At 43.7% G+C, this 27,992-nt stretch overlaps 1 protein-coding gene across 1 annotated transcript in view; it reads left to right on the top strand.

Annotated features, from left to right (window-relative positions):
* The first annotated feature begins 21,340 nt into the window (after positions 1-21,340).
* The window catches only part of LOC146802461 (glutamine amidotransferase-like class 1 domain-containing protein 3, mitochondrial), a 37,238-nt gene continuing 30,586 nt past the window's right edge, over positions 21,341-27,992 (top strand). Inside the window, exon 1 of the mRNA XM_085620433.1 lies at positions 21,341-21,469. Within this exon, the coding sequence (XP_085476559.1) occupies positions 21,356-21,469 (114 nt within the window). The 5' untranslated portion in view covers positions 21,341-21,355. The remainder of the gene's footprint in view (positions 21,470-27,992) is intronic.

Raw genomic sequence — 27,992 nt, 5'->3', positions numbered from 1 at the left:
GTAATCCCTAGAGAGGAATATGGGGCGGTTACCTTATGCTGCCTCCCAATATCGTCGACAGCCCCGCTAATAGCCGCCATCAACTCCGCTGCGAGACTCATCACGGGCTCTAAGAGAACCTCTCACATCTCCCCAGTCCTGAGAGCCCTCAACTGGTTACCGTTTGAAGCAAGAATTCATCTGAAAATCGCGTGCATGACGCACAAGGCCCTTCACCATAACTCCCCGCACTACCTAGCTCAGAAACTGGTGCTCTCAGCTGGCTTCAGAGCATCGAGGAGTGCCAAGACTCTTCTTCTGAAACCACAACGATTTGCCAAGAAAAAAACCTACAACCGATCCTTCTCTGGTATGGCTCCCAGGATCTGGAACGCGTTGCCCATTGAAACAAGAATTAACCCTTTCTCTGCCTCCTTCAAAAAAGAAGTGAAAGCGATCCTCATGGCGAAATTTACGTGAATTTACTGTCTTATTACTGTACTTTTGTTCTCCCAGATCTGTTTTTATGCTCCATTCTGTCTTCTCTCTGCTATCGTTAGCTGTATTATTACATTAATGAGCATTGTACGTTTGGACGCACTTATATCTTTGTTTGCTAAGGTTACCCCTTGTTTTCTACATTTTACTTGTAAAGTGCTCTGATACTCGCAAGGGTCTTGTTCGGATTATGTAAAACATTCAAATAAATAAATAATAGACTAGTGCTCTCAGCAAACCTGAGACCTGCAGCCCTCGTGGGGACCATGCAACCCGTACCCCTGGACACCCTGCACATTTGCAGCAGCATATGCTTTTTGGTGATCCCTGAGGCTGTGCTTTGGGCTACTTGTAGTCCAAACCCCGAGCAGTGATTCCACTGAACATTACCAGACTACACTCCACGAGTGATCTGTGGGCTGGTATTTTGTGGTCCTCTCAAGGTCCCATCATGATCCCTAGTCCGTCGACCTGTGGATCCCTGTGAAGGCAACTTTGACTTTCAGTGGGCATTCCTGTTTGCTCCAAATGTGCCCTGACTCTCCATTGCTTGGCGAGTCCCCTGGACCTTGCTAGTCCTCACCGAAGCATCTTTTCCCTAACCGCGTGGGTTGCAGTTGCCAAGGCTTGTTGGTCTCCAATCCGGACACTGACCCCCCAGCACTCAACATCCTTTGTGGGACTGCTCACCTGTGGACTTTGGTTGTCGTTGACATCTCCTGGTTCGCGTGGCTGCAGAGTTAAGCTTCACCTCATCTCACCTGAAATAACCGACATTGGTGGGCATTCGTCACCCGAGCCCCTGGTCACCCTGAAGTGACCTAGACTCTGTCACCTCTGCTTTCAGGTTCTTCTCAGCTCCGATCCCAGTGTGGATCACACCGGACACTTCTCATCTTACCGGCAGCAGCACTTTGCAGCATCACGCCATTGAAAACGACGAAGATTCCTGACACCATTTGACACCTATGCACTCGGCTTCTCTGGGTTAGGTAACACGAGTACTCCAGTGCTCACATGGGTGCTGGCCTTAGAACCTTCTATGGTTGAAAGGGTTTGCTCAAAGTCCTCTCCTAAGTGTCCTTAATCTTTAAAACTCCAACCGCGACTTTCCCATAGGATTGTATGGAGCTCGCCGCAGTGTTCTCACACTGCATGCGTCCCCCGTGGGTCCCCTGTGTCACTACCTTGGGTGGTTCCTTGGGGTCCCAGTGATTCTATATGCTCTAGGCACTGTGTCTAGTCAAGTCGTGGTTGTTATACCACTTTCTTAATATATGGTTTGGTCTCCCCCTGGGGCCCACTGTGAATTGTGCTATTTACTGTTGTTCTAGTGCTTTAATATTGTGTATCTTGTTCTCTAATCTCATAAAGAGGTTAGTAGAGAGTGTTTAGAAATAAATGCATATCTTTTATATATACCTTGTGTGGCTCTCCTTTCATTTGGTCATTCAGGGGGTTATGATCTGGTAATCCAAGCTGCTTTACATTCCTTCGAGACTTAGCCTGAAGGCTGCTCTCCATAGCTTCCACTAGGATAGCTTTAAATACATGTTGTCTTTAACCTAATCATCAATAAGGGTCGTTTGGACTGGTGCAAGGTGCCCACTATAACTAGTGGACAGCATATACCAGGCCAACTTCTCAATTGGTGTGCTGCTGTTGGAATTCAAGCTTGCTAATGCTTACCAGATAATCTCATTGAGTGACTAACTGAAAACCACTATAGGTACCTAGGTACATATAATCAAGACTAGAATAAAGTAAGTTCTACTGAACTTAGAGTTGGGTAAGACAAGGGTCTAGCACACCCTTTCTCCAACTCAAGAGAGTTTAGTGGTTCCCACTAAGTTAGGTAGGTGCCACACCACATAATACTAGTATGTCTTCTAGGGCAGAACCCAGTGGGGCTCTGACACTAAGTATGACCATATCCCATTCCAAGAATTGAGGAGTATGTTTACTGCTAGGAAACTGAAGACAGTGAAAAACCCCAGAACTCAACGCCTCATAAAGGCTTTGCTTTTAGATGACCTCAGAAAGACCCCAGGGTCTGATGAGGCAGGCACGTTGTGTGGGACAGCAGAAGAGGAAAGGACAGGAGGTGAAAACCTCTATGACCTGAAATCTGATGCTGGCCAGGGGGGATCAAGATGATTCTAACCTGGACAATACAACTCTTCCTGAAGGTGAGGGAGAAGGCCTCAGTGGCCCTCTCTTTATCCCACCTGGAACTTCTCCCACCCCCCTTCCCTCTCTCCTCCCTGCCTCCCTGCATGACGGATGTAGAACTACCCACCTCCCCAACAGCGCAGAGTGCTTAGTGTCCATTCCCAATACCGTAATAAGGGGGAGAGTCGTCTGCAGTCCCTTATATCCTCCCCTTACTTCATAGTGTACCTTAGTTGGATTGTCCCGTTCAGTGGTCAGTGCAATAGAGATGCAGCCCTGTTTCACGGTAAATTGTCTCAGAAGTGTCTTGTGGTCCCATAACTGTCTTCAGAGAGCCGCCCGTCACAGTGTCGCCCACTCGGTGATAGAGTCCGGCCTTGCAGACCGGTATGCATTTGCGTTCAGCCAGTCCACCAGTGTCAGTGTTCATTTGTAATATGGGCGTGTTTACTCTCCGCTTGCTTGCGATAGTCTTTCCGTTGCTCCTGTCTCTCCTGACTCAGAGTATGGGGTTTTTAGGAAAAACCTTTGTAAGTATTCTGACAATTCAATTTCTAATTCCATTCATAAAGTGATCTCTTCATCATTTAGAAGTGTGGCCACTGATACAGGAAATTCTGAGGTGAATGATATTACTAGCTCTTTGTCAATACCTGTGGATGGCAAGTCACTTTCCCAGCTAGGGGAATTATGTATCCATGGCGACAAAAGAATGATGAAGAAAAGTTATGTTTCCCCTCATGGGTATGAGGGAAACGGGTTGGCAGACCTGCTACTCTGCAGTAGCTGCAGGGCCCTGTTTTACACCCCTGAGCCTGAAAGATAAAAACTGGGAATGAGCCTCATATTGTTAATTGAGAGGAGGGAGGAACCACTATGTTTGAGCCAGAACTCATTCAGCATCCACTTTTGGCGGACTGGGCTCATCCGATAGGAGTGTTAGATCTAAAATGAGGGGAGAGTGTCTGAGACCAACATTACATGAGAAAGCAGCCATAACTCTAGGTTTAATAATACAATTGTAACATTTTTAAGCAAAGGTGGCAAATATCCCACTAAAGATGTGGAAATGGCATGCATGGTCCTTTTTCCAGGATCCATTATTAGATACCCAGGATCCTGTTTCCTGTGTTTGGTGTGCTGCTGAAGAGGTAAAGAAGTGAGGGTGTCAACTAGACCTGGAAACAATTTCTGGTTTGGATTAAAAGTGTGATCTGTTTTTTGGGGAATGTAAATGCAGGACTTTCTTTTGAATGATTCATGGGCCTGGTGTTGCATATTGATCCCAAACCTGGCGAGCTGACAAGCACAAATGCTGGGCCACTTAGCAAGATTATTTGTTTGGGGAGATATTTATAAAAGAAATTGGGTGATATGTTCAGTTTGCCTCTGTGCACAAGTCACAATCATCCCTAGCTCATGTGTTGATTGGTTCTCTCTTAGGGCCAGTGCATATGGGGGTTGTTTCACCAACCGGGGAACCTTATACAGACCCTTTTACCATCAGCAGTATGGACACTCAAGGTCAACATTCTTCCCACAAAGAAAGAAAGGACGCTTTGTTGTATGCAGAGGCCAAGCAAGGGGGGGTGGGGGGGACTCAAGGTAAATGTAGTGTTGTCTTCCTTATAGGGGAACGAACATTACTACACTAGCAAGATACAGGTTCACCCTCTATGTTCAACAGTTGGGTTTACCGTTACAAGACACATGGGTATTACGGACTGTGAGAGGGTTTCAAAGAGAATTCTATGCAATCACAGTACAGACCTGGTGCCATTTGCCAATACATTTTGATAAGGATGTTTGGGATCTGATCACCACAGAGGTACAGGATCATTTGTAGAAGGTCGTTATAGAACAATATCACTTACACCCCCAGTGTACACCCCATGCGTTTTGTCAGCAATATCATTCTAGTGCAGATGAAGAACAAAAAATATAGGTCAGTAATAATTTGAGGGACAACTACCAGTACAGTCTATACCACATTTTAAAATGGAGACTATCATAGGCCTGAGTGACATCCTTCTTCCAGGGGACTGCATGGTGTATCTATATTTAAAGAACACCTACTTGGCAACTCCAATATGGCAAAAGCACAGAAAGTAACTGCACTTTCTGTGGCAGGGACAGGTATTTTGATTCAAGTCTTTCCATTCGGTCTATCTTCCACTCCTCGGTGCTTTACCAAGTTGATGGAGACACTAGCGGAGGCCCTCAGAGCACAGAGACTGAGAATGGTGGTATATCTGGATGATAGATTATTTCTGGGACAGGTGAGAGAGAGGCTAGTAAAGAAGATAAGGGTGCCATAGAATTGATTCAGTCATTGGGTTTTGTTATCAATGTGGAAAAACTGCAGTTGGTGCCCTCAAGAAAGATGGAACTTTTTGGTTGCCAGAAGGAAAGATAAAGGTGATGAAGAATGAGCTGCGGGTGACGTTGTCACAACAGTCGATTTCTCTCCATCAATTAGCGAGGCTAGTGGGTTGCTTTCCTCCTCTTTTGAGGCAATTTTCAATGACACCTTTAATACAGGTCTCACCAGTGTGTGAAGACAAAACACCTTCAGAGAGGTCTAGAATACTCACAAACCACCCCTTTAGATCAGGAGTCAAAAGAGGAGATATACGTCTGGCTGGTCATGTAGAAGCCCTAAGTCCCCAGAACTTGCCTTAGAATCAGATACAAATCTGGGGGCTTGTTACTGGACTGGAGGAGGATAATCCAGGAAGGATTCATTAATGGACATACATTGTTTAGAGCATCTTGCATATTTCTTTGCAATTCAGAGGTCTTAAAAAAAACACAGGTTTCAAACGTAATGTCCTCCTTTGCATGGACAACATTAAGACAGTCAGGTACATAAACAGACTGTTAGGAACAAAGTCAAAGCAATTGGTGGGTCTAGCCATGTCTGTTTGGGAGACCACATACAACAGCAGTGAGGGGATCTCCAAATATGTCAAGCTCTAGCAACAGATGTTTTTTTTCCGGGCTGGTCCATTGGGAATATTTATGCTTTTCTACTGTTTATCAGGATTCAAAGATGTGTTTCCTAGATCCACAGACAGTTGGTAAGGGTCAAAGTGCTAAATACATTGTGGAGGGCATGGCCTTGGATCCTTTCACTCCTGGAATTGTCAGCTGATTGCCCAATTCTTATTCCAATCTTTCGTCTGCTATTGAGGGACTCTAAGGGACAGTTTCACAATCTGATTTTGGAGGGCAGATACACTCTGGTGGCATGGAAACTTTCAGGGTGCTCACAGGTATGCTGGGCTTTTCGAAATTATCTTCTACTTGTATCGGAGTGTCCTGAGTGAAAAGTCAACCAATCAATCAATCAATCAATCAATAAATCAATCAATCAATCAATCAGGGATTTGTGAAGCACGCTACTCACCCCAAGGGTTTCAAGGCATGGGGGAAGGAATCGTGCAGCTACGTCTTACCCAAAGAGCCATGTCTTGAGGCTCCTCTTAAAGGCATGCAGAGTGGGGAACTTTTGATGCTGAGCGGGAGTTCATTCCAGGTCTTAGCAGCGATGTAGGAGTAGGCTCTTCCCCCCCTTCTGGGTCTACGGATGTGAGAAGTTTTAGCATGGGTGAGGTCGGCGGAGTGGAGAATTCTCTTGGGTGTGTAGAAGGAGACTCTTTTGTTGAGGTACTGGGGTCCGGTGCTGTGGAGGGATTTGTAGGCATGAGTGATTAGCTTGAAGGTTACTCTCTTTTCGACTGGGAGCCAGTGGAGGTCTCTTAGGTGCTGGGTGATGTGGTCTTGTTGTGGGATGCCGAGGACGAGTGTGGCAGCGGTGTTCTGGATGGTCTGGAGTTTTCGGAGCAGGGTTTTGTTGATTCTGGCATAGAGGGTGTTTACGTAGTCCAGTCTGCTGGTTATGAGTGCATGGGTGATGGTCTTTCTGGATTCGGGGAGATTCATTTGAAGGTCTTGAGGAGGATGCGGAGTGTGTCGAAGCACGTAGTGGAGACGACGTTGACCTGTCGGATCATGGTGAGGGGTGAGTCAAGAATGATGCTGAGATTGCGGGTGTGGTCCATAGGTGTGGGGGGGTTGCCGAGGGCAGTGGGCCAACAGGTGTTGTCCAATGCAGAGGGGGTGGGTCTGAGGATGAGGACTTCTGTCTTCTCTGAGTTGAGCTTCATGCAGCTGCTGCTCATCCAGGAAGCAACGTCTTTCATTCCTTCCTGGAAGCTGAGTCTGGTGGTGTTGGCTTCCTTTGTGAGGAAGAGGATGAGCTAGGTGTCGTCTGCATAGGATACTATGCTGAGTCCGTGCTGTCTTGCGATGCCGGCGAGGGAGCTCATGTAGATGTTGAAGAGCGTGGGCTGAGAGATGATCCTTGGGGTACTCCTCAGCTGATCTCTGTGGGTTCGGAGAGGCAGGGCGGGAGTCTGATTCTTTGGGTTTCCCTGGTGAGGAAAGAGTGGATCCAGTCGAGGGCGATTCCCTGTATGCTGGCGTCGTGGAGTCTGGTGGTGAGTGTGTGGTGGGAGATGGTGTCAAAGGCTGCAGAGAGGTCTACTAGGATGAGGGAACCTGTATGGCCCTGGTCGAGGAGAGTGTGGATGTCGTTTGTGGCAGCTAGGAGGGCGGTCTCGGTGCTGTGGTTGCTGCAGATTCTGGATTGGGAGGAGTCGAGGATGGAGTTAGATTCGATGAAGCTCGTGAGCTGGATGTTGCCGATCTTCTCAGTTACTTTAGCTGCGAAGCTGAGGAGAGAGATGGGTCTGTCGTTCTCGAGGTCCGTCGGGTCGGCAGAGGACTTCTTGAGGAGGGGCTTAACTTCTGCTCATTTCCAGTCGTCGGGGAGCATGCATGTTTATGGTGCGTCGTAGTACAGGTGCTATGGTGGCGGTGGCTCTGTGGAAGATGTGCCGCATGCAGGGGTCTGTGGGGGCTCCTGAGTGAATGCTTTTCATGGTTGTGGCAGTGTCTTCTGTAGTGACCGAGGTCCAGGTGGAGATGGTAGGCTGGCTGCCGTTGCTGGAGATAGGTGAGGTATCTGTTTGTTTAAGTTGTCATAGAGGGACTTGATCTTAAGATGGAAGTAGGGACCAAGTTTGTTGCAGAGGTCCTGGGAGGGCGTGATGTCTGAGGCTTCGCTGGGGATTTGGCGAATTCCTGTATGATGCTGAAGATCTCCTTGGGGTTGCTGGAGTTGGCAAGGATCTTATCCTGGATGATGTTCTTTTTGGTGGATCTGATGCGTTGGTAGTATTCTGTCATGACTTTCTTGTAACTGGTCCATGCTTCCGGGGTTTTGCTGTTCCTCCAAGTTTCTCGAGACGTCTGCAGGTGCATCTGAATTCTCAGACGTCAGTGGTGAACCAGGTGGCTTTTGTGGGGTGCTGTTTGTCGGTGTTCCGGAGGGGGGCGAGCTTGTCTGTGCAGTGGTTGATCCATCTGTGGAGTTTGTGGGCTGCAGAGTTGACGTTGGTCATGGCGGGAGGGGGTGCGTGGCTGAGGGTGGAGTTGAGGTGCTCTTTGGTGACCTTACTCCAATTCCTGCACGGGAGCGTGGTGTAGGTTTGTGTGTGGTGGGTTTAGAGAAGGAGAAGTGTATGCAGTGCTGGTCCTTCCGGAGGGGTCACGTGGGGTGGCTGAAATGGATGTTGTTCCTAGGGGTGGGCGGAATTTGCAAAACTAACTTTCGCAAATTATCGCGAAAATGTTTAAAATTATCGCAAACAAGCGGAAATATCGCGAAGATGCAGACGTTTTTTTCCGGCATGTTCGCGAGATTTTCTGCATGGTTGCGGGTCGCCAACTTACCCATGTGGTTGCTTTGCGGGCGCGGCCATCTTGTTTTGAGTTGTCTCGCGGTGCATGATCGCGAGAAGAAAGACGTGATCGTGCGACGCATGACGTCACTGCGGGTGCGAACTGTCACGAGACAGCGCAAATGGCTAAAAACAATACAACATCTCATGGAGAACGCGACCGGATCAAGAAAACTTGTTGGCGAACGCAGGGATTCAGGTAAGGCGATCGCGCGCGCGCGAGAATGTATTATTTTACAGCGCGAGCAAGAAACAAATTATCGCCAAGCTGCGGAAACCGGAATTTTTGACATTTTCGCGCTCTCCGTGGAACGCGAAAATGTCAAATTATCGCAATTTCCGCGAACGGAACAAAATTTTCGCCCAGGCCTAGTTGTTCCCTCATGCGAAGATGGGGTCGAGGGTGTGTCCTGCCTTGTGGGTGGGGGTGGTGAAGAGCTGCTTTAGTCCGATGTTGGCGAGGTTGTCCAGGAGGGCAGTAGAGTTGGGGTCGCTTAGGTTGTCGAGGTGAAAGTTCAGGTCTCTGAGCAGCATGTAGTCCATGGAGGCGATGAGGTCAGTGATGGTTGCGGCAAACATGGTTCACGGTACCGGAGGTCTGCAGGCAAGGGTACCGCGTAGGGTCATTCTGGGGTTGGTCTTGATCTGAAACTGGAGTTGTTCCGTAGTGGCCAAGTAATCGTTTGTGCTGGATGTGGTGAGTTGGAGGGAGTTCTTGTGTGCGATGGCAAGTCCTTCTCCAGGGTGGTTGCGGCGGTCCTTCGTCTGGATCTTGTATCCGCCGGGGATGGCAATGGCGAGGTCGGGGCGGAGGTGGCGTTGGTCCAAGTTTCAGTGATGAAGGCAACGGTGTTGAGGAGGTCCCAGATTTCTACTGCGTGTCTGTGCAGGGAGCGTACGTTGAGGAGGATGCAGCTCAGGGGTTTGGGTGCGCTGGCGTCCGGTGGCGTCCGGCGGGTGGGCTGTAGCTGTGGGGGTCCGGAGTTGGGTGAAGGTCCGGCGGCAGTGTTGGCAGGAGAACTGGTTGTGGGTGGCGTTTGGCATCGACAGCTGGCAGTTGTTGTTTCTTCCGGGGTTGAGTAGAAGAGGGCAGCTGAGTCGTAGCGGTGGGAGGTCAGAGAACCAGGGTCCCTGGCACTGGTTGTGGTCGGGTCTCAGACGGGCTTGCCTTTGGCACACCAGTGGCTCGCCTGCTGCGCTCAGCAGCCGCCATTAAGGTATAACAAGGACCTATAAGTAAGCATGGGATTCAAAGAGTAGGTGATGTGTGGTAAGAGATATTGATCCTGTTTTCTTTGACGTCACAAGTGTGCTACATTTTCTGGCATTGTTAGCAGTGAAACAGAAGTCTTATAGGACTATTAATTGATGGAGATCAGCTATGTCAGCAGGGTTTCAGAAAGTTGACGGGAGACCGCATTTGCAGTACTGGCTAGTTTGTAAATTACAATATCAAGATGTACCAAGAATGCCATTGAGTTGCTTGCCTTTTCTCTAGAACATAAGTTGTGTTTGGTCAGATGCCTCAAGTAGTAAGTACACATAACAGAGCTTGAAAACTTCTGATCTGCAACTTTGATAGCTTTGCACAAGCCAGTTATTCCTATATCTTCTACTACTCTTTGTTGGTGGGTTAAAAGTATAGTGACCATGACAGGGGTAGACATCGATTGTTTTGGGGTTGTTGGACTTGGCCCTCCCTGCAGGGCCACCCCAAACTTTCTGCCTTCAACTCTCCTGTTTTCTGAACCCGTCTTTGTTGGCTTTTAGGACTCTGAGTACTTTACCACTGTTTGCTAGTGCTAAAATGCTTGTACTCTCTCCCTAAAACATGGTAAAATTGGCCTACTCCTGATTGACACATTTAATTCACTTATATGTCCCAAGTAAAGGGGGTACCCATGGCCTATAAATTAAAATGTTCTACTAGTGAGTTTGCTGCACTTTTTTTGTTCCTTCTACTGCTGTAGCCATTTCCAACATGTCTCAGGGCTGCTATTGCAGCCTGTCTGCATTTTTAAACTGCCAATTCAATCTGCCAAAATAAACCTTTTTAATACATACATACATGTCACCGCTAATAGGGCAGGGTATAGTGTATTTAAAAGGTTGGACATGTAGTTTTACATTTTCACGTCCCAGTAATGAAATACTAAATTCCTTTTTCACTACTTTGAGGCCTGCCTCTTTCACATTGTTAGAAATGGGGTTTCTGCATGTCAGAGTTTGTGCTCTTTATAAGCTGGAACCACCACTCTAGTCAGGGTAAGGTAGATACACACTAAAAGATAACCCGTGCTCACCCTCTGGTAGCTTGGAACAGGCAGTCTTATCTAAAGATGCAATGTGTAAACTATTTGTGCAACACAGTAACACATTGTAAAACACCAGATAAATACTCCACACATGGTTAGAAAACGAGTTTATATTTATATGAATAAAACAAGACCAAAATGACAAACATTCAATATATAGAACAGGAGTTATGCATTTTTAAAGAATAAATCAAAAAGAAGTGCTTAGAAGCAAATAGCGCTTAAGGGTTATTTGAGGACATGCTGGACTGTGGTAAACCCAAAGTTCAAGCTGACCGCGATGGAGGGCAGGCCGGATACAGGACTCATGCAGGCAGTCTCAAGAATTTGGGGGCCTGGGACCAATTGTATTTTGGGGGCCTCTTTTTGGAACAGTTTTGAATTTACGACCCAGTTTCAGCTCCTTCGTTTCCTCTTTGGCCAGGTCACGGACAGTGCAGAGGCACACTCATCCAAATACTAAAGTTGTTACATCTAATATTCATAGATTGTGATGCATGTTTTCAATATTGTAACACAGCACCAGCTCATAATATTGCTACCAATATTCTCTGTGACACCCTCCCATTTTCGTATATGAGATCCTGTTTTGATCTAAAAGAAACGTTATTTATGGATGTTGCATCAAACATAAACACACCATCTTGCTGCAAAATGTCTGTATTAGACTTTCACACATCACTCACATCAAAAATAAAGTAAAGATCAACAGTATTTAAAATAATGTGTTGAAAAATTATTCAAGGTCATCAGGGCAAGCTTCTGCAAAACAGAGCTGGCTCTACAAGGGGTCCCCTGGAAGGCTGGGGCCCTGGGCCAGAGCTCACTTTGTCCATGTCTTAAAATGTCTCTGCATGCAGGTCCCACTGAAAATGTACCTTGGATGGAGAAAGCATCAATGTCAAAGACTCAATGCGTCTTTCCCAATCCGTGTAGGAGATGAAGGCTTCATCGCCAAACTCCTTTACAAGGCATGCACTGCGTCATTGTTGAGCTGTGCTGCCCGTCATCGTCGAGCAGCGCAATCTGTCAAAGAGATGTCTATCAGCTCCTGCGTCTGCGTCCAAGGGCAATGCGTTGGTTCCAATTGGCACAAAGTCATCACTGCATCGATTTTGATGGTTCTGTACAGCAAAAACACCCTTTCAAGGGCCCAGGACTGGGTTGGCACCACTTGGCAGGGCAGGACTCACAGATGGTAGAGTCTGGGTGCTTCTGCAAGGTTGAAAAAAAAAAAACAATGACATCTAGGAGGAAGATGGCGGCCGGCTAACACGCTCGGTCGGGAGCTCCGACAAAAAACCAACTTAATGAGAAGCATAAGAAGCAGAAGAGCTTTCTTTTCGTAATACTTGCAGATTTTTTTGAAAGGGGACTAAAGCGGCGCAGCTTTTCAATGAAGGGACTTGGAGAAAAAAAAAAAGAAAGAAGAAAGAAATGGTAAACAGGACCCAGAGCTTACCTTTGAAGCAGGGATTCTCACGGAAGTATCCCTCGGCAGCCGGAGTCTGGGTGAGTGCGCAGAGAGCAACGCGGAACTGCCGGAGGGCGTTCCAGAAAATTACTTTCCAGTTCCGGGGCACGAGTGGCGGAGTCAGCGGGGGAGAAACTGACAGGCAGAGTTGCAGTGAGTCGAGTCAGCAGAGTAAAACGGTGATTGCACTTCAAGTAGCGGGGGCATTACAAAGTGAAAGAAAAGAGAGCAGAGAGTACATCATTAATATTAATTTACAAACTGCAACTTCAGTGTACCCCTGGCTAATGAATTTTGAAAAAGATATCCCACCATTAATAACTCAGGAGGGAGTGTTCGCCTCCGTTACACGAGTTACACGAGGTATCAGAGCTCAGGATCCTTCAGGAAGCTTGACAAAACCAGCAAACAATAAGTGTAACAACATAAGAAGTATATTCAGTACTGGGGGAAACATACTGAAGATAGCGGAACCAGACCTGATTGTAAGCTGCTCTAATAAAGAGGGTTCTGGGAAGTGCACAGGAGAAAATCATACGCTTATACAACACAAAACGAGGGTGTATAATACGCGTTCTGGGAAAATAGGGAGAAACCCTGTTTCCAGCAAAATAACAGAGGAAGTGAAAGACAAAGACCTAGAAGGAGGAGGAAAATACTCCTACTGTTTAAGGAACCATAAACTAGCATCGCAGTTTTCACCTGTAAAGAAAAGTGTGTCTCCACGAATAACTAGACGTAAACGGAGAGTGCTACCTGAATTAGCAGAACTGGCAGAAAACGTCAAAATAAGACCTGCAAGATTAAAACCTCCCACAAACCAAAAAATTAAAGTTACTCCTTCCCTACGATCTTATTTTAAGGTTCAAGAGACATTACAAGTAAGAAGTAGTAACCTTTTAACACAGGGAGAGTGCTCTGAGCCTTCAATTAGTTCCGATGAACTGCTAGAAAAAACACCTATACATAAGAAGGCCCCAGGCAATGTGAGTGGTGGCGAGGAGGAGATCTCAAAAAGTATCAGAGGGGAAAGATTAACTTTTCAGGTTAACGCTATTCCAGAAATCACACATTTAATGGAGGCAATGTCATCACAAGGTAAATTTGCAGAGAGATCTTCAGAACAAGGTTCCCCCACAGCGGCTACAGGGCAAGAAGTAATGATAACTGAAAATAATGGCTGCAATGAATGAAAAATGTTTGGTCTCTGAAGAGAATCAAAATAAGATACGTGAAGTATGTGAAGGATTAGACCAAAAATTAAATGACCTGGGACAGAGAGTTACTGCAGTAGAAGCAGCAGTGGAATCCCTTAGCGAAAAGGTTAGCATGGATCAAAAAGAAATTTTGAAAATAAAAGACAGCGAGAAATCAATTAAAGAGAAGCTGGAATCATTGGAAAATCAAGGAAGAAGAAATAATCTTAGGATTCTAAATGTCCCAGAGAACATGGAAGGAGCGGATATAAAATCGTTTATTGTTGCACTTCTTGAGGAATTTTTCCCGTGGGCTAAAAGTCACAATTTAACGGAAAATATTCAGAGGGTCCATAGAGATCCGTTTAGAAAAAATAAGGAAAAGAAAAAACCCAGGAAAATTCTGGTCAATATTATGTTTTATACTCTCAAAGAAAAAATACTTAGTGAAGGTTTAAAAAAATGGAACATTGAACAAAGATAATTGGTCATCCAAATACGCTCTGATATATGCAAAGCCACACAAGATAGACAGTGGGAGTTGGGACAATATATGCAGGAGCTGAAACATTGGGGGCAACGGTCCAGATGAAATTCCCAGCAGCACTAAGAATAATGTGGCAAAATAGAATGCATAATTTTAGAGAGCCTCAAGACGTAGAAAATCTTATAAAACAGATAAAAGATCAGCCCCGAAGGGAGAATTCAAACTAACTGAAACCTAAGAGATATCCCTTAAGAAAAACCCTGTTAAAGAAGGAAAGAAGGAAAGAAAACTCTTACAATATATATAAGTAAAAAAGTTTGGTGAGTTGGAGCTCAAACTGGGTGGATAATATCACCCAAAAGAAGAAGGGAGGCTTCCTCAGGGGGGGGGGGGAAACGAATCTCACAGAACATTACAATGTAAATAGAAAACACAAGGGTGGGGAGCAAATTAGGGAAAAAATCCAGAAAAAATATCCTCATAAACCAAATGGAGTCAAAGGATGGCAAATAAAATATGTACAAGAGTGCCTCAACACAGATCCTACTGGAAAACTCACTAAAAGGAAATGAAGAAATGAAGAAAGAAAAAGTAATAAATATATTATCATGGAACGTTAATGGCCTAAGAACCCCAAACAGAAGGAGGAAAATTATGGAATATATAAAAGAGATGGACAGTGAGATTATTATACTACAGGAAACTCACCTTGTTAGCACGGAATGGGATCAGATAATAAAAAGATTAAGCTGGGTTGGAACATGTATATGTACTACCCAAGACTGTAATGTGAAGGGAGTAGCAATTATCTTAAAAAATTCTTTGAAGGCAAAACTGATAAGTAAGAAAGTAGACAATAAGGGAAGATGGGCCATAGAAAAAATAAGAATAGGAGGGTACACATTAAACATAGTAGGTTACTATGGCCCAAACTTAGATGACCCTATACCCCTTCAAAACTTATACTCGGAACTTTTATTAACATCCGACCCCATTATAATAGGAGGAGACTATAACATAATAATGAATCCACAAAAGGATAGATCACCCTCAACTAAACAACTCAACCTACCCAAGATGAGGGAATGGCTAAGTATATATAAAAAAGATCTAGATCTGGAAGATATGTGGCCACAAAAAGGAGATAAGATATACCCTTTTACCTTTCACAATAAGAAATTAGGACACAAATCAAGGATAGATTTTTATCTCTTAAACAGATCTTTACAGAATAGAGCCATTAGTATTGAACACATTCCTGCTCACATTTCCGATCATTCAGCGGTAAAATTAACCTTGCTTATACCCAAAGATACAACCCCTTCTAGATGGACAGTAGATCGTTCTTTACTACACAAACAACAGTATATCAATCAGCTAGAAACGGCTACATCACAATACTTTGAAGAAAATACAACGGACATCTCAAAACAAATAACCTGGGATGCTTATAAAGCTGTGATAAGGGGAAAATTGCTTAGTCTAGGAGCACATAAATTAAAAATGAAGAAACTGGAAATTAATAAAATGGAATTGGATATCAAAAAATTGGAAGTAGAATTAGAGAACGAAACTGTTCCGGACAGAAAAGAAGAACTGGAGATAAGATATCAAAGATCAAAAGAAAAACTAGAAAGTTTTTTAGAAAATATCGTGAGAGAAAAATGGGAAAATAGTAAACTAGCGGATTATGAATACGGGGAAGGATGCGGAAAATTATTGGCATGGAAAATAAAAAGTGAACAATCTAGAAATAATATACCATGCATCCAGATACCAGACCAATCAATAGAAACTTTCGAAGACGATATAATAAGACAGGAGTTCTTAAAATATTACTCGGGTATATATAACGAAGATACAAACCCAACTGAAGAACAAATAGAGAAATATCTAGAAGCTATCTCTATTCCTAAACTAAAAAAGGAAGAAAAGGCAGAGTTAAATCAAAGAATTAAACCGGAGGAAGTTAAAGAAGTAATAAACAACTTAAAAAGAGGAAAAGCCGCTGGACCAGACGCCCTACCAAACGAAATTTATATAACATTAAAAGAGCATCTAGTTAACCAATTAACAGATCTAATGAACTGCATATATATAGATCATGAAAAGATTCCAGACTCTTGGAATGACGCGATAATCAGCATTATTTTAAAACCTGGGAAAAACCCAAAAAGTTGTGAGTCATATAGACCAATATCGTTACTTAACTGCGATTATAAAATCTTTACGTTAGTTATAGCAAAACAACTCGCCAAAGTTATGCCTAGATTGATTAACTCAGATCAGAAGGGTTTTATAAAAGGGCGGCAAATTCATGAAATTACCCATGAGTTGTTTGCGGCAATTGATATCGCCACTTCCAAAAAACTTCCCCTAACTATAATCACCTATGACGCAGCCAAAGCGTTCAATAGGGTAAATTGGGCCTTCCTAAATAATGCAATAGAAAAATATGATCTAGGGGAAAGTGTTGCTTATGCCGTAAAAGAAATATATAAGAATCCAAGAGCTAAAGTAATAGTTAATGGCAGCCTTACCAATAATATTAAAATACAACGTGGTACACGGCAAGGGTGTCCACTATCGCCGTTACTCTTTGACCTTTATATCGAACCATTGGCCGCTCTGATTAGAGATCACCCACAGATTCTTCCTTTCAAATAGCAAAATTGGTCCAAGAAAATAGCATTATATGCGGATGACTTAATGGTCTTCACAACAGATTATGAAAATTCACATCAAGTATTGGACAAGATGATGAGTGATTTTGGCAAAGTTTCAGGTTACCTAACAAACAAAGAAAAAACTGAAACAATGAGCTGGAATTGCAACCCAATTTCGCCTTATAGTAGGGACAAACTAAAATATTTAGGAGTCACTTTAGTCAAAGAATTGGACAAAGTCCCACAACTAAATTTAATGATAGTCGCTAAAGAAATTAGAAGAATATTTAAAACATGGTTAAGCTTATCATTAACTTTCCTGGGAAGATCCAACGTAATAAAAATGTCGATTATCCCAAAGTTTACATACCTTTTTAATACCATACCATTGGATTTTAAAAAAGCACCCATGAAGAAGATACAAAGCGAAATTGCAAGTTTTATTTGGGCCTCCAAAGGAACGAGAATAGCCTGGAACAAACTAAGGAGGAAGAGAGAGCAAGGAGGGATAGCTAGTCCTGACTTACTTGAATATTATAGGTCTTTCCAATTTAAGAACTTTAGATCTTTACTAAGGAAGTATCAATACTACCCAAGTTTCCTGCAAAGTATGACGGAGAACACAGACCACTTCTTGTATAAATTCGGACATCCAAAATTTTTTAAAAACATTAAATTAAAGATTCTATACAATGCCGCTAGACTTTGGTTCCAAATAAGAATTTCAGTAAACATACCATACTATAGCACCAAAGCACCAATATGGGATTCTCCAGGGTTGCCGGAATGCTTAAAGGATTCTCTAGCAGTACCACTCAAAACAGCAGGAATATTACTATGGGGACAATTATTAAAAGGTAAAGAGATAATTCCTTGGAATTTACTATATGAACAAACGGATGGCAAGATATCGAAATTCAAATATTATCAATTATCAAACTGGGCCAAGTCCCTAAAAGAGGGTAATATCGGAAATGAGATTATTGAAAATGAAATGATAAGAACCACATTAATAAGAAAAGAAATATCAAAATGGTACTGGACACTTATCGAATCAGGGGAAAAAGATTTCTTAATTCCAGAGAAAACTTGGAGAAGAGATATATCAGACCAAGAAATAGATTTACAAAGGACATGGCAGGAATCTATGGGGAAATGCTGGTCTTGTATAAAATCAGCACCACTAAGAAGAAACCATCTGTTTACAATACACCGGGCGTATTGGTCCCCAAAGAAGCTATCTAAATTTAAAGGTTCCAGTTTCAAGCTCTGTCCCAAATGCGGGGAAGCAAGAGCCGACGACATTCATATGTTTCAAAAATGCCCTGCAATAACCAACTACTGGGAGGAGATTGGTAAGACCGTGAATAAGATCTTAAGAACCAACATAACTGTAAGTACCTCTCTTATCATTTTCGGGATCCATAGTGGTATAGAGGCGGATAGCAATAAGCTAAATAAAAAACAGGAAAATTTACTCTTTGTACTAATGCTACTAGCCCGGAGAGAAATCTGTATTAACTGGGTTAAACCAAGCGCCCCAAATTACACAAATTGGTTAAATTACATCATAAAAATTAATAATTTAGACAGAAACAGAGGCCATACAAAGAGAACAGATTTTTGGGAAATTTGGGAAAATTACTTCCAAAGCAATTAATCGTTTTTTCTGGGTCATAAATAAGAAATCCAATGATTAATGCGTAAACCATAATACCAGGCAGAAATGATTTCTGCCGAGTAGCCAATTTGGCTAGCTCTTCCCTACTAAACCAATGGTAGTATGGGAAAAGATAAAAGGTAATTGGAGGAAAACTGATGGATCAAATAACGAAAGTGACACTCTCCAATGAGTTTTCCCGAAAAGTGATGGGACTGAAAAGGCAAAGATTAACGAAAGAAAAGATCATCAGACTCCAGAAACCTCCTTATCAATTCAATCGCAAAATGAGGATAAAAAAAAAAAAAAAAAAAGTTGAAGAAAGTATTTGATGGCCCCGAGACTTCAGAACAAGGGGGCAAGTCAGAAAGCTGTTGGAGTCGCTCTGGGTTCATATGGGATGGGTCCAGTCCTTTTCCTCAGCAGGGCAGAGATCAGCAGGCTGCAAGGCAGCACAGCAAAGAAGAAAAACCATTGTTCCAGAGCAGCAGCCAATCAGAGTGACAATCCATGTAGCATAGCAGTCTTTACTCCAGGCAGAGTTTTTCACAGGTCCAGTAGTGTCGTGTCTTGGTAGGGTAAGATCCCCAGTACTTATACCCAGTTGTACCTTTAAAATGGGGGTGACTGCAAAGAAGTCTCTTGGAAATGCGCACAGGCCCTTTCTTCCTCACCCTGGTTCCAGACTATCAGTAGGGGGTAATCAGACTTATGTGTGGAAACCAGGAAACTGCCTATTGAGGTGTAAGTGTCAGCTCCCCCACTCTTCCTGTCCAGGAAGAGCTATCAGAATGCCGATGAATGCAGATGAGTTCTCTGGCACACCTACCCTTCCTGTATATGTGGCTGTCTAGAGGGAATGCACAAAGTGCAGCAGTCACCCACCCCAGACGTATATTGGAGATAGGCTGCAGGCACAGAGAGTAGTAAGAGCAGAGAAATGCCCACTTTCTGAAAGTGGCATTTCTAAAACAGTAATGTTAAATGCAACTTTACCAGTAAAGAGGATGTATCATTACCATGCCAAATGTATAAAACATGATGCAACTACTCCTTTCTAATCAGGAATTGAATCTTAAAAGTGTATTAATGAATGCTCAATGCTAACCTATGAGAGGAGTAGGTCTCACTGTAGTGAAAAACGAATTTAGGAATTTGTCATTACCAGGACACGCAAAACTTACCAGCACCTTTCCTACCTTTTACTTACACAGCACACTGTCCTATGGGCTACATAGGGCCTACCTTAGGTGTGACTTATGTGTAATAAAAGCAGAGTTTAAGGCTTGGCCAACGGTTTTAAATGCCAAGTCGAAGTGACAGTAAACTGCACACACATACCCTGAAATGGCAGGCCTGAGAAAGGTTTCAAAGGCTACCTGTGTGGGTTGCAGAACCAAAGCTGCAGGACCACAAGTAGCTTTTCAGTTTGCAGGTCCTGGGAAAATACTATACCACTTTAAAAGGGACTTACACATAAACTAAAGATGCCAATTGTATATACGCCGATGGTACCATGTGTAGGGGAGAAGCACATACACTTTAGCCCTCGTCAGCAGTGGTAATGTTCTCAGAGTCCTAAGGCTAACAAAAAGAATCAGCAAAAGAGGAGGTAAGTAGGCAAAAAATGTGGGAGAAGACCATCCTAATGATGAAAGGTCTAACACACATGATAACATTGGTTTACTTTAATACATTTATTAAGTGCTAACTTTCGATTGGGAACAGGTAGAAAAATCATGTTTGGCCTCAAACGAATTGTAATTTAAAATCCTCTTTAATGGCAAAGATGGGTTTTAAGACATAATTGTGAAAATTCCACTTTTAGAAAATTGGCATTTACTTGTCCTAACCATTTGGTGCCTGCAGTCTGTATTCTGGGTCTCATGGCTATGAATAGTTGGCAGTTGGCCTTTGTGTATTCCTTCCAAACAGTGAGACAAAGGGGAACTGCCAGGACGAAAAGGGTGAAGACATTACCTACCCCATTTACATTTATTATTATTATTATTATTTGGAGTTTTTATATAGCGCATAGCTACCCTAGGGCATCCCAGCGCTTGTCCAGGGCGACAACCATTAGCAAAAGACAGGTTCAACATTTCAAACGCCTACCTTAAGCACCCTCAGAAAGTAACTTGACAACAGCCTTATGTCACCCTAGACCTCTTGGAACTTGGGCAGGGAAAGGAAGGCACTTTCCAGAAACAGATGTGGGATTAGTCTAGAAATTTCCCGCACTTCATAGGCTGGCACCAAGTATAACTATTGGACTCTCAGACCAACTCTTTAGTTCACTCCTGGACCTGCGTCAGACACGCAGAAGGACTGGTTTATACTTCAGAGGTCTGCTCTGCTGCTTGAAGCTTGCCCTGAGCTCAGCATGCCTTGTTTCTTAATCCCAGAACTACCAGAGGGACTCCAAGGGGCATACCAAGCTCCAGAGACCTTGAACCCTGTACCTTGTCTCTGCCTGGAGTGAGTCCTGAACCCTCAAATGGTGGCCAACAAGCCCTGAACCCTTGGAAGTGTTTTTAAATCCATGCTAAAATAAATATAGCATAACCATCACCTATCACAATGCAACAAACTTTAGTCTAAAAATCTAGGATTTGGTTCAAGATGTCACACTTTATCCTACTGGGCAACATTTGCAAACCACCAAAGAGGTTTTGAAAAAAGTCTGAAAATGCTGTTCGCCCAGTGATCAGCATTGAAAGGAGTGATATTTTCAGAGAGAAAAAAAAACTAATAAAGTTAATTAAATGATATTGTTATTCAAGCACGACACAGGGAAGCGATCAAATGAAGGGTCCTAATCCGCAACTCTTTGGGAACAAACTAACGTGCATATTTTACGCGGCAAAATTTTTGCACGCTGTGAGATGTAAAATCAGACAAGGCTGCAAATCAACGGTAATCTAATCCCAAATTCCATGCAGGTGTCTCATTCTCAAGTCAATGGTGCTCGTGGCGAGTTTCACGATAAAGTGGTGGTGGCTATATAGTATGTCTTCTAGCTCTACATACAATCTTGCATTTAAGCACGCCCTGCGCTACCGTTCTCTTATTTAGTTTTATTTTCTCGTGCAGGCAGTAATATGGCAGCGAAGAAGCGCGTGGCTGTGGTGCTGGCCGGCTGCGGCGTGTTCGACGGCAGCGAAATTCATGAGACGTCGGCCGTGCTCGTGCACCTCAGCCGCAAGGAGGCTGAGGTAAGTACACCCCATGACTTTTTCCGCGGAAGGCTACTTTGCTTACGCCCCATTCGGTCAATTTGAGGGTGCACTTGTTTACACCGCTGGTTGACCTGTGTGGTAGAGGGCACCGGTTGTATGTAGCCAGTCCGCCTAACTTAATTATTTCTGGGACCTAATGTGTGCGCTCCGGAAACCTTTGGTGTTACTCGCCGCTACTTTGTAATGTTTCCTTCCACATAGTGTGTGTTTGTCACTTTGTTTCCCTCTATTATTGATACAAACCGTGACTGGGGGTATATAGTGTCACATCGCTGTTAACAGAAGAGGGAGGGGCGCATCGAATGGCGGAGACTTGCTATTCAAGTAGTTGGCTGTGTGTTGTGGTATTGGGGCGTTAAATACTAAGAACTTTTTTTTTTTTTACCTAAACGGAGGGTACGCGCCCCTCTGAGCAGGGATGTATATATTTAATGGGAAAGTAGCAAAAGAACTCTTTACTATAGTGAGTACTTGGGCCTTTGTCTTATTTTCAAGCTGTGCGCGCAGCGCGGTCTTTACCGTCTGCGGCGGCGCGGTGTGATCATGGGGGGTGATTAGCCAAAGGATTACTTCATTGGGGGGAAAAATAGATTTAAGTGCAGTTGGTCACCAAGCGTGTTTTCATCTTGTGCTGCTTAGTAATGACCTGCTTAAAGAAACGAATGCCTTCTAGTGGTCATGGAGAGTAATTGGACCTATCTTTCAACGTCGTCTGAAATAACTTGTACCAAACCGCACAGGGGCATGGCCTCTTTCTCTCTGAGGGCGGGTTACTTTGACTTGAAGTAGTTCCGAATTGCGTGAGACGAGTCGCGCTCTTTGGCAATTCCTGCATAAAGCACAGTGAGTCAGTGACATGCACATGTGCCGCACCATCCTATAGGTAGGGGCATACAGGGCTTTAAGTGGATGAAAAAGCGGGGGGGGGGGGGGCTCGGGCTCAAAGGGGTTTGGCCGGTATAGTTAAGGGCGTGGTTTAAAACCCATAAATTAAACATCTGTGCTTAGCATAGTGTGTCGTCCTACAGTTATTTAGCTTTTTCTTCCCTCCCATCTGGCTATATAATTAAAAAATTAACACTACACATTCTACAAGCCAGGTCTATTGGCTTTCCCAATGGTGGTTAGTTGCACAAGAGAAGTTGGCAACAACTATGGGTTCGTTTGTAGTATTGAAAATACTCCCATTCTGAAATGAGATCATGAAAGGACTATAACGAGTATCTTTGAAGTTACATCAAAGGCGGTGAATGATGGCACTGCTGCAAAGCTAAGATTATTTTCACCCTGAGGATGAGGGAAGGGATGGACAGCCCGATAGGGACCAGTCCCCGCTCCTGCTTTTTTTTTTTTTTTTTTTTTTTCTTTTTTCATATTAGAACTGCCGGTGCTGAGCACTGACTGGACCCGGCCCATTTAAATCCCTGAGTGCATACACATTTGTTAAGTCTTTCACTGAACGCAATCAACAAAAAATAAATAACTGAACTAAATTACCTAAACAGTGTTATGACCTCAAATGAAGTGTTCTCATCCTACCAGATGAGGTCAGGTGCTTTCAGGTTGCAATGGCCCTATGCGTCGTCATCCTTACCAGGTCCTTTTAAGTGGCTATGCTTAATCACCTGATGCATAAGATGAATTATACCATTGCCAGTAGTAGGAAAGCAGGGCTCCCAGAGTTCCCCAGTTAAATAGGGGAAGATGTCTTGCAAACTGGTAGACCCATAGTCGGGCCCACTGGCATGTGGCAGGGTCGAGTAAACTATGCGGCAAGAAAGGGCAAGCTATGCAGAACATTTTATGATGGTAATATTGCATTATTTTGTCACTTTTACCTTTAACACTGTCTGGCCATTGGTTGCACATCATTAATACCAGTTTAATATATATCTATAGCTCAAAAAGCAACAGAAAGGTGGCCAGTCCAGGTAAATAAAGAGCCTTTGCTGTTCAGCAACACATCGCTGCGTTTTGAGTGACATTTAAGCAGTTTGAGCTAGAAACACACTTTTTTTGCAAAAAATTTCAAATGATGCAGCACATCTATAAATGTGCGAAAAAATGCCACAGCTGCACATTATCTATTCCAGTGGCCATGCCCTTAGTGATGGAGATAGGGGCTGATAACTGACTGCAAACAAAGTAACCATGATCAACTGTGCATGCAGGTTTCAAGTAAACATACTCCATCTGCATGAAGTGATCGACTGGCAGCTTAAAACCATTCTGATTGAAGGATTTCTCTCAAATAAGATTGCTCAGCAGTGTTGGATTCTATATTAGAAAAGTTCAGGGTGTGGACGTGTGATCTTAAAAGGTTTAGATGTTATGTTTGGGGCGGGGGTGGGGGATGAATGGTCTGTTTAAGATTGAGCTCCTCGGTTTTAGTCATGGGTGGGTATTAAACGCTTCCCGAAAATAGAAAGGAACAGTAGGATATTAAGAGCTTTTCAGGGGGAAACCGAATTGGCTCCAGTAAAATCTCAAATCTTGCAGGTAGCAAGAGTAACCTGAAGTAGCCTATAGTAAAACGGGTATCCGCTGCATTACAAGGGACCTTTATGGCTTTTTTTAATTGGAAAAGCAAGCTCTGCAGAGTAAGTGTGGATACATTGACTAGGAAATAATAAAAAAAAGAATCTCCGCTTCTGACAATGTAACAAATAACATGAGGTGCAATAAACACTAACCTACCGCTTTAAAATACCTATTCCATCGGTTCTGCAGAATGAAAAAATAAAGAAGCAAATAAATGTGCAAGAAAAGTCTGGCAGTATGCCAGTTTATTGGTATAAAGCAAACCTAATGGAATAGACTAGTCTTAGCTAGGCTGATTCCAATTGGGTGTTCAGAGTCCCAGTGGGTGTTCTGGATTCATGGCACAGATGTACCTTCCCTATATATAAACTACCAATTAACATGGCATTGGGCTGCTGCACAAGAGTGATAAGCAGTTCACTATCTTCGTCATTAGACACTGGGCCTGATTCACAAAGGTTCAGTGAGATGAAAGTCTAACTTTAGGACTTTCGGTATTCGCAAAAGTCATTTGAGTAGTTAAGTTAGACTTTTGTCTCAGTTTAACTGGTCTTCAGTTTAACTAAGACCAAGTCTAGTCTCAGTTTAACTTCAGTAAAATTTTTTAAATATACGCACACCCACCCACCCACCCGCGAGCCATGCCGGCCACCACTGATTAATAGTCTGTGATTTAAATGTGGTTGTGCCATAGAATTTGTTTCTTTTGACAGACCACATACCCCCGTATAACAATGTAGATTATGTCTCCTGTTGTAGACCACATTTCTCATAAATGTTACATCACCTAGATGTGTGGGGCATGTTTACTATGGGTCACTTTTTACCTCCACTGCTGGGCCTTTGACACCCCGGTATTGAGCCCTTGTTGGCTATTTTGAGTAATTGCGCTTGGGGCTCCATAACTATTTTCCACATAAGCTATCCATGCCAAAATTGCTTTCTTTCCTTCAACATCCTGCAGATTCTAAAGGTACCCAGAGTTTGTGGGATCCCCTGGAGAGCCGAGAAAATGGACAAAATCCATCTAAATATGGAGGTTTTTGGGGGGGAAAAAGTTCTCAGGATCAGTGTTTATTTCCTTTTTATTTTCCTCCCTATAAAGGTATCCATGAAATGGCTTGCTGTGCTAAAGTCTCAATATTGCCAGCTTTCACAAACATGCAGAGCTGAATAAAAAAGTTTTACACAGTATTGGTGTTTTTTCAGAGGTGTGTTTTTTTTTTTTTTTTTTTTTTTTTTTTTTTTGTTGTTCTCAACCCAATTTTCGTTTGTGGTGGAAACTAGTGGGTGATCCAGGACAGCTATAGATTGCTGAAAAGTAGACAACATTCTGAATTCGGCAAGGGATCATGTGTAGATACCTCAAGGTTTCCCGGAGAAACCAACTGTTTGAAATTAAGACATAATTGAAAGTAAGTAGGGAAACACCGGCAGTTTGTGTAAACACTTTCATCAGTAACTTTTTGTCATGGCAGATTTACAAAGCAAAATACAATTGTCCTCCAGACCCTTTGTAGGGATATAGGGTTTCTAGGTACTAAAAGAACCCAAGGTACCAATAACAAACTGAACTACATCAAACCATGTTTTTTCCTTGTGTACATACCAATTCATATGGTGAAATGAGTAGAGTAAAAAACATGAGTATCAAGGAGCCCTATGTATTTCTGAAATAGGAACGAGACATGAAGTTTAGGAGCAGTTGTTTGTACATCTCTGCATTTGTGTGTACCCATACAAGTGTATAATTTAGAGGATATTCCTTACACACACTTACTTTTGAAACGAAATCCAATTGGTTATAACAAATGTTCTATTTTATTCTCCTGCATGTCTTCCGATTAAAAAAAAAAAAATGGTACCTCACATGCTTGAGTAGCCTACTGCCTGTGACGCACTGTATGGATCTGCAAAAGCAGTTGGACAGAATGCAGAACCATGTCATACATTCACCCCAGTACAGAGATCTTGGCCTAAATCCATTGTTTTTTTTTTTTGCTCGCATGCCATTCCAGTTTGAACCCAGCCATATGCTAATCAGTCTTGACCCTGTGCCTCATGGGAACAGTCCAGCCCAAACTGCCAAGCCAGGTCCTCCCTGGACTGGAAACAAGCATCCTAGGACCTGTTTCGGGGTTTCACTCTTCAGCCAGGATAGCTTGAGTCCAGTGGCATGGAGAGCATGAGACGGGTGTCTTTTGCACTGTATGGATACATCCAATTTTTCCACTGAACTGTCGTGGGGGTAGCTGTGGATTTTGGGCCCAGCTCAGCAGGCACCTAGGGAAACCTACTTGTCTGGCTGTCACTAGGTTATTTTATGGCTCTGTGACTGGGTGAGTATCTAAAGTTTCAGCGCTCTGTGGTTCTTGTTTGCTTTGTTGGCCCTAATTTGGCATGGTATGCCCACTCGTGGGCCCCTTGCTCACTCTGCCATTGGATTCAAGCAAGCCTGGTTGATGAGGGTGTTGCCCCAAAACCGGTCCCAGGATGCTTGTTTCCAGTCCAGGGAAGACCTGGCCTGGCTGTTCGGGCTGGACTGTTCACATGAGGAACAGGGTCCAGAGTCCAGACTCATTTACATATGACTGGGTCTGAACTGTGATGGGGAAGTGAGCTAAAGAACGACTATGGATTCATCCCAGATTTGAGCCTGGGGCGAGTGTCTGAAAGTTTCAGCACTCTGTCCATCATCTTTGTGTTTACTAGGTAGTTTTACCTAGAAGCCCTTGAAACGTTAAACTTTGGTAAACGCACATTTTCCGTTGCAAAAATGTAATGGAAAGCTCTAGAATCTGCGGGGAGCTTCAAGTTTCCTACCGTTTAATTCCCACATGCCCCTGATAGGAATGGTTCCCACGTGTGGGTGTCCCAGCAGACCATGACAAGAGGTCCTACAGCACTATGTTGATAGGCAATAGGGGTAGCTGCAGTATCTGGGGCTGTACTGTGACGCCACCCTTAATCTCACAAGCCAGACCTTTTTGAAAACTAGACAACTGGAAGATTAAAGGGTGGTGTTGCATGGATCCAGTGAGGTTTTCTTACCCGCAATGCTCTGCAAACACCACTTTGTCAGAAATTGGGCATTTTCCTAACATATTTGTGATGGAAACTTCTGGAATCTATGAAATTCCTACCAAGGTCAATGGGAGCCCCTGTGAATGGACTCCCATTGACACCCCCCCCCCCCCCCACCCCCACCCCATGGTTTGATTAGTTTGTTGCAGGCACTAGACCCAACCACACAAGTGGTACAGTGTTTTTATCTGAACTAGTGAGGCAATGCTGGGTGGTATGAATTTTGTGAATTCCTTCAGATCCCAGAAGTTTCCATCACAATTAGTAGTATGCATGGTGTTGCGATGTGGACAAAAATCTTATGAGATCATGCCAGGCATACAACTCTGGAATCCCCTGGTTGTCTAGTCTAAATAAAAGTCTGGTTGGTAGTTTTCCTTTGGAAGAGTACAGCCCTAAAATCTGCAGTCGGTCATATTGCTCATCTCCCCACATAGTGCTATAGGGCCACTTGTGTCAAGGTCTTTGTCCACTCACAGGTAGGCTATCCTTTTATCTGGAGACTTGGGGGGGGGGGGGGGGGGGGGTGGAGGAAAATGCTTTGAGGTAGGAAGTTTGTGGCTCCCCACAGATTAGACATTTTCCTTAAATGTAAGGAAAATGTGCATTTTTAGTTAGAGGTGTGCAGGTCATTGTTGGCAAGAAAATGGCATGGAATCAATGAGAAGCTCACTGCCCTGGAATCTCATGGATGTCTAGTCTTTAGAACTATAGGCCTGGTAGGTTCTTCCAGGTGGCAGCTTACCCAAGCCTAAACATTGCAGTCATTAACCATTTTGGGAGTAATTACCCCCCCATTTGCCCCCAGGGGTGAAAGAAAAACTGATGCCATATTTAATTTGGGTTTGGGCATGCCCATGGTGGGCAGCCCCCC

The sequence above is a fragment of the Triturus cristatus genome, chromosome 8, assembly GCF_964204655.1.
Source record: "Triturus cristatus chromosome 8, aTriCri1.1, whole genome shotgun sequence".
NCBI lineage: Eukaryota > Metazoa > Chordata > Amphibia > Caudata > Salamandridae > Triturus > Triturus cristatus.
The sequence above is the reverse complement of the archived record's forward strand: the minus strand, read 5'-3'. Positions and strand labels throughout refer to the sequence as shown.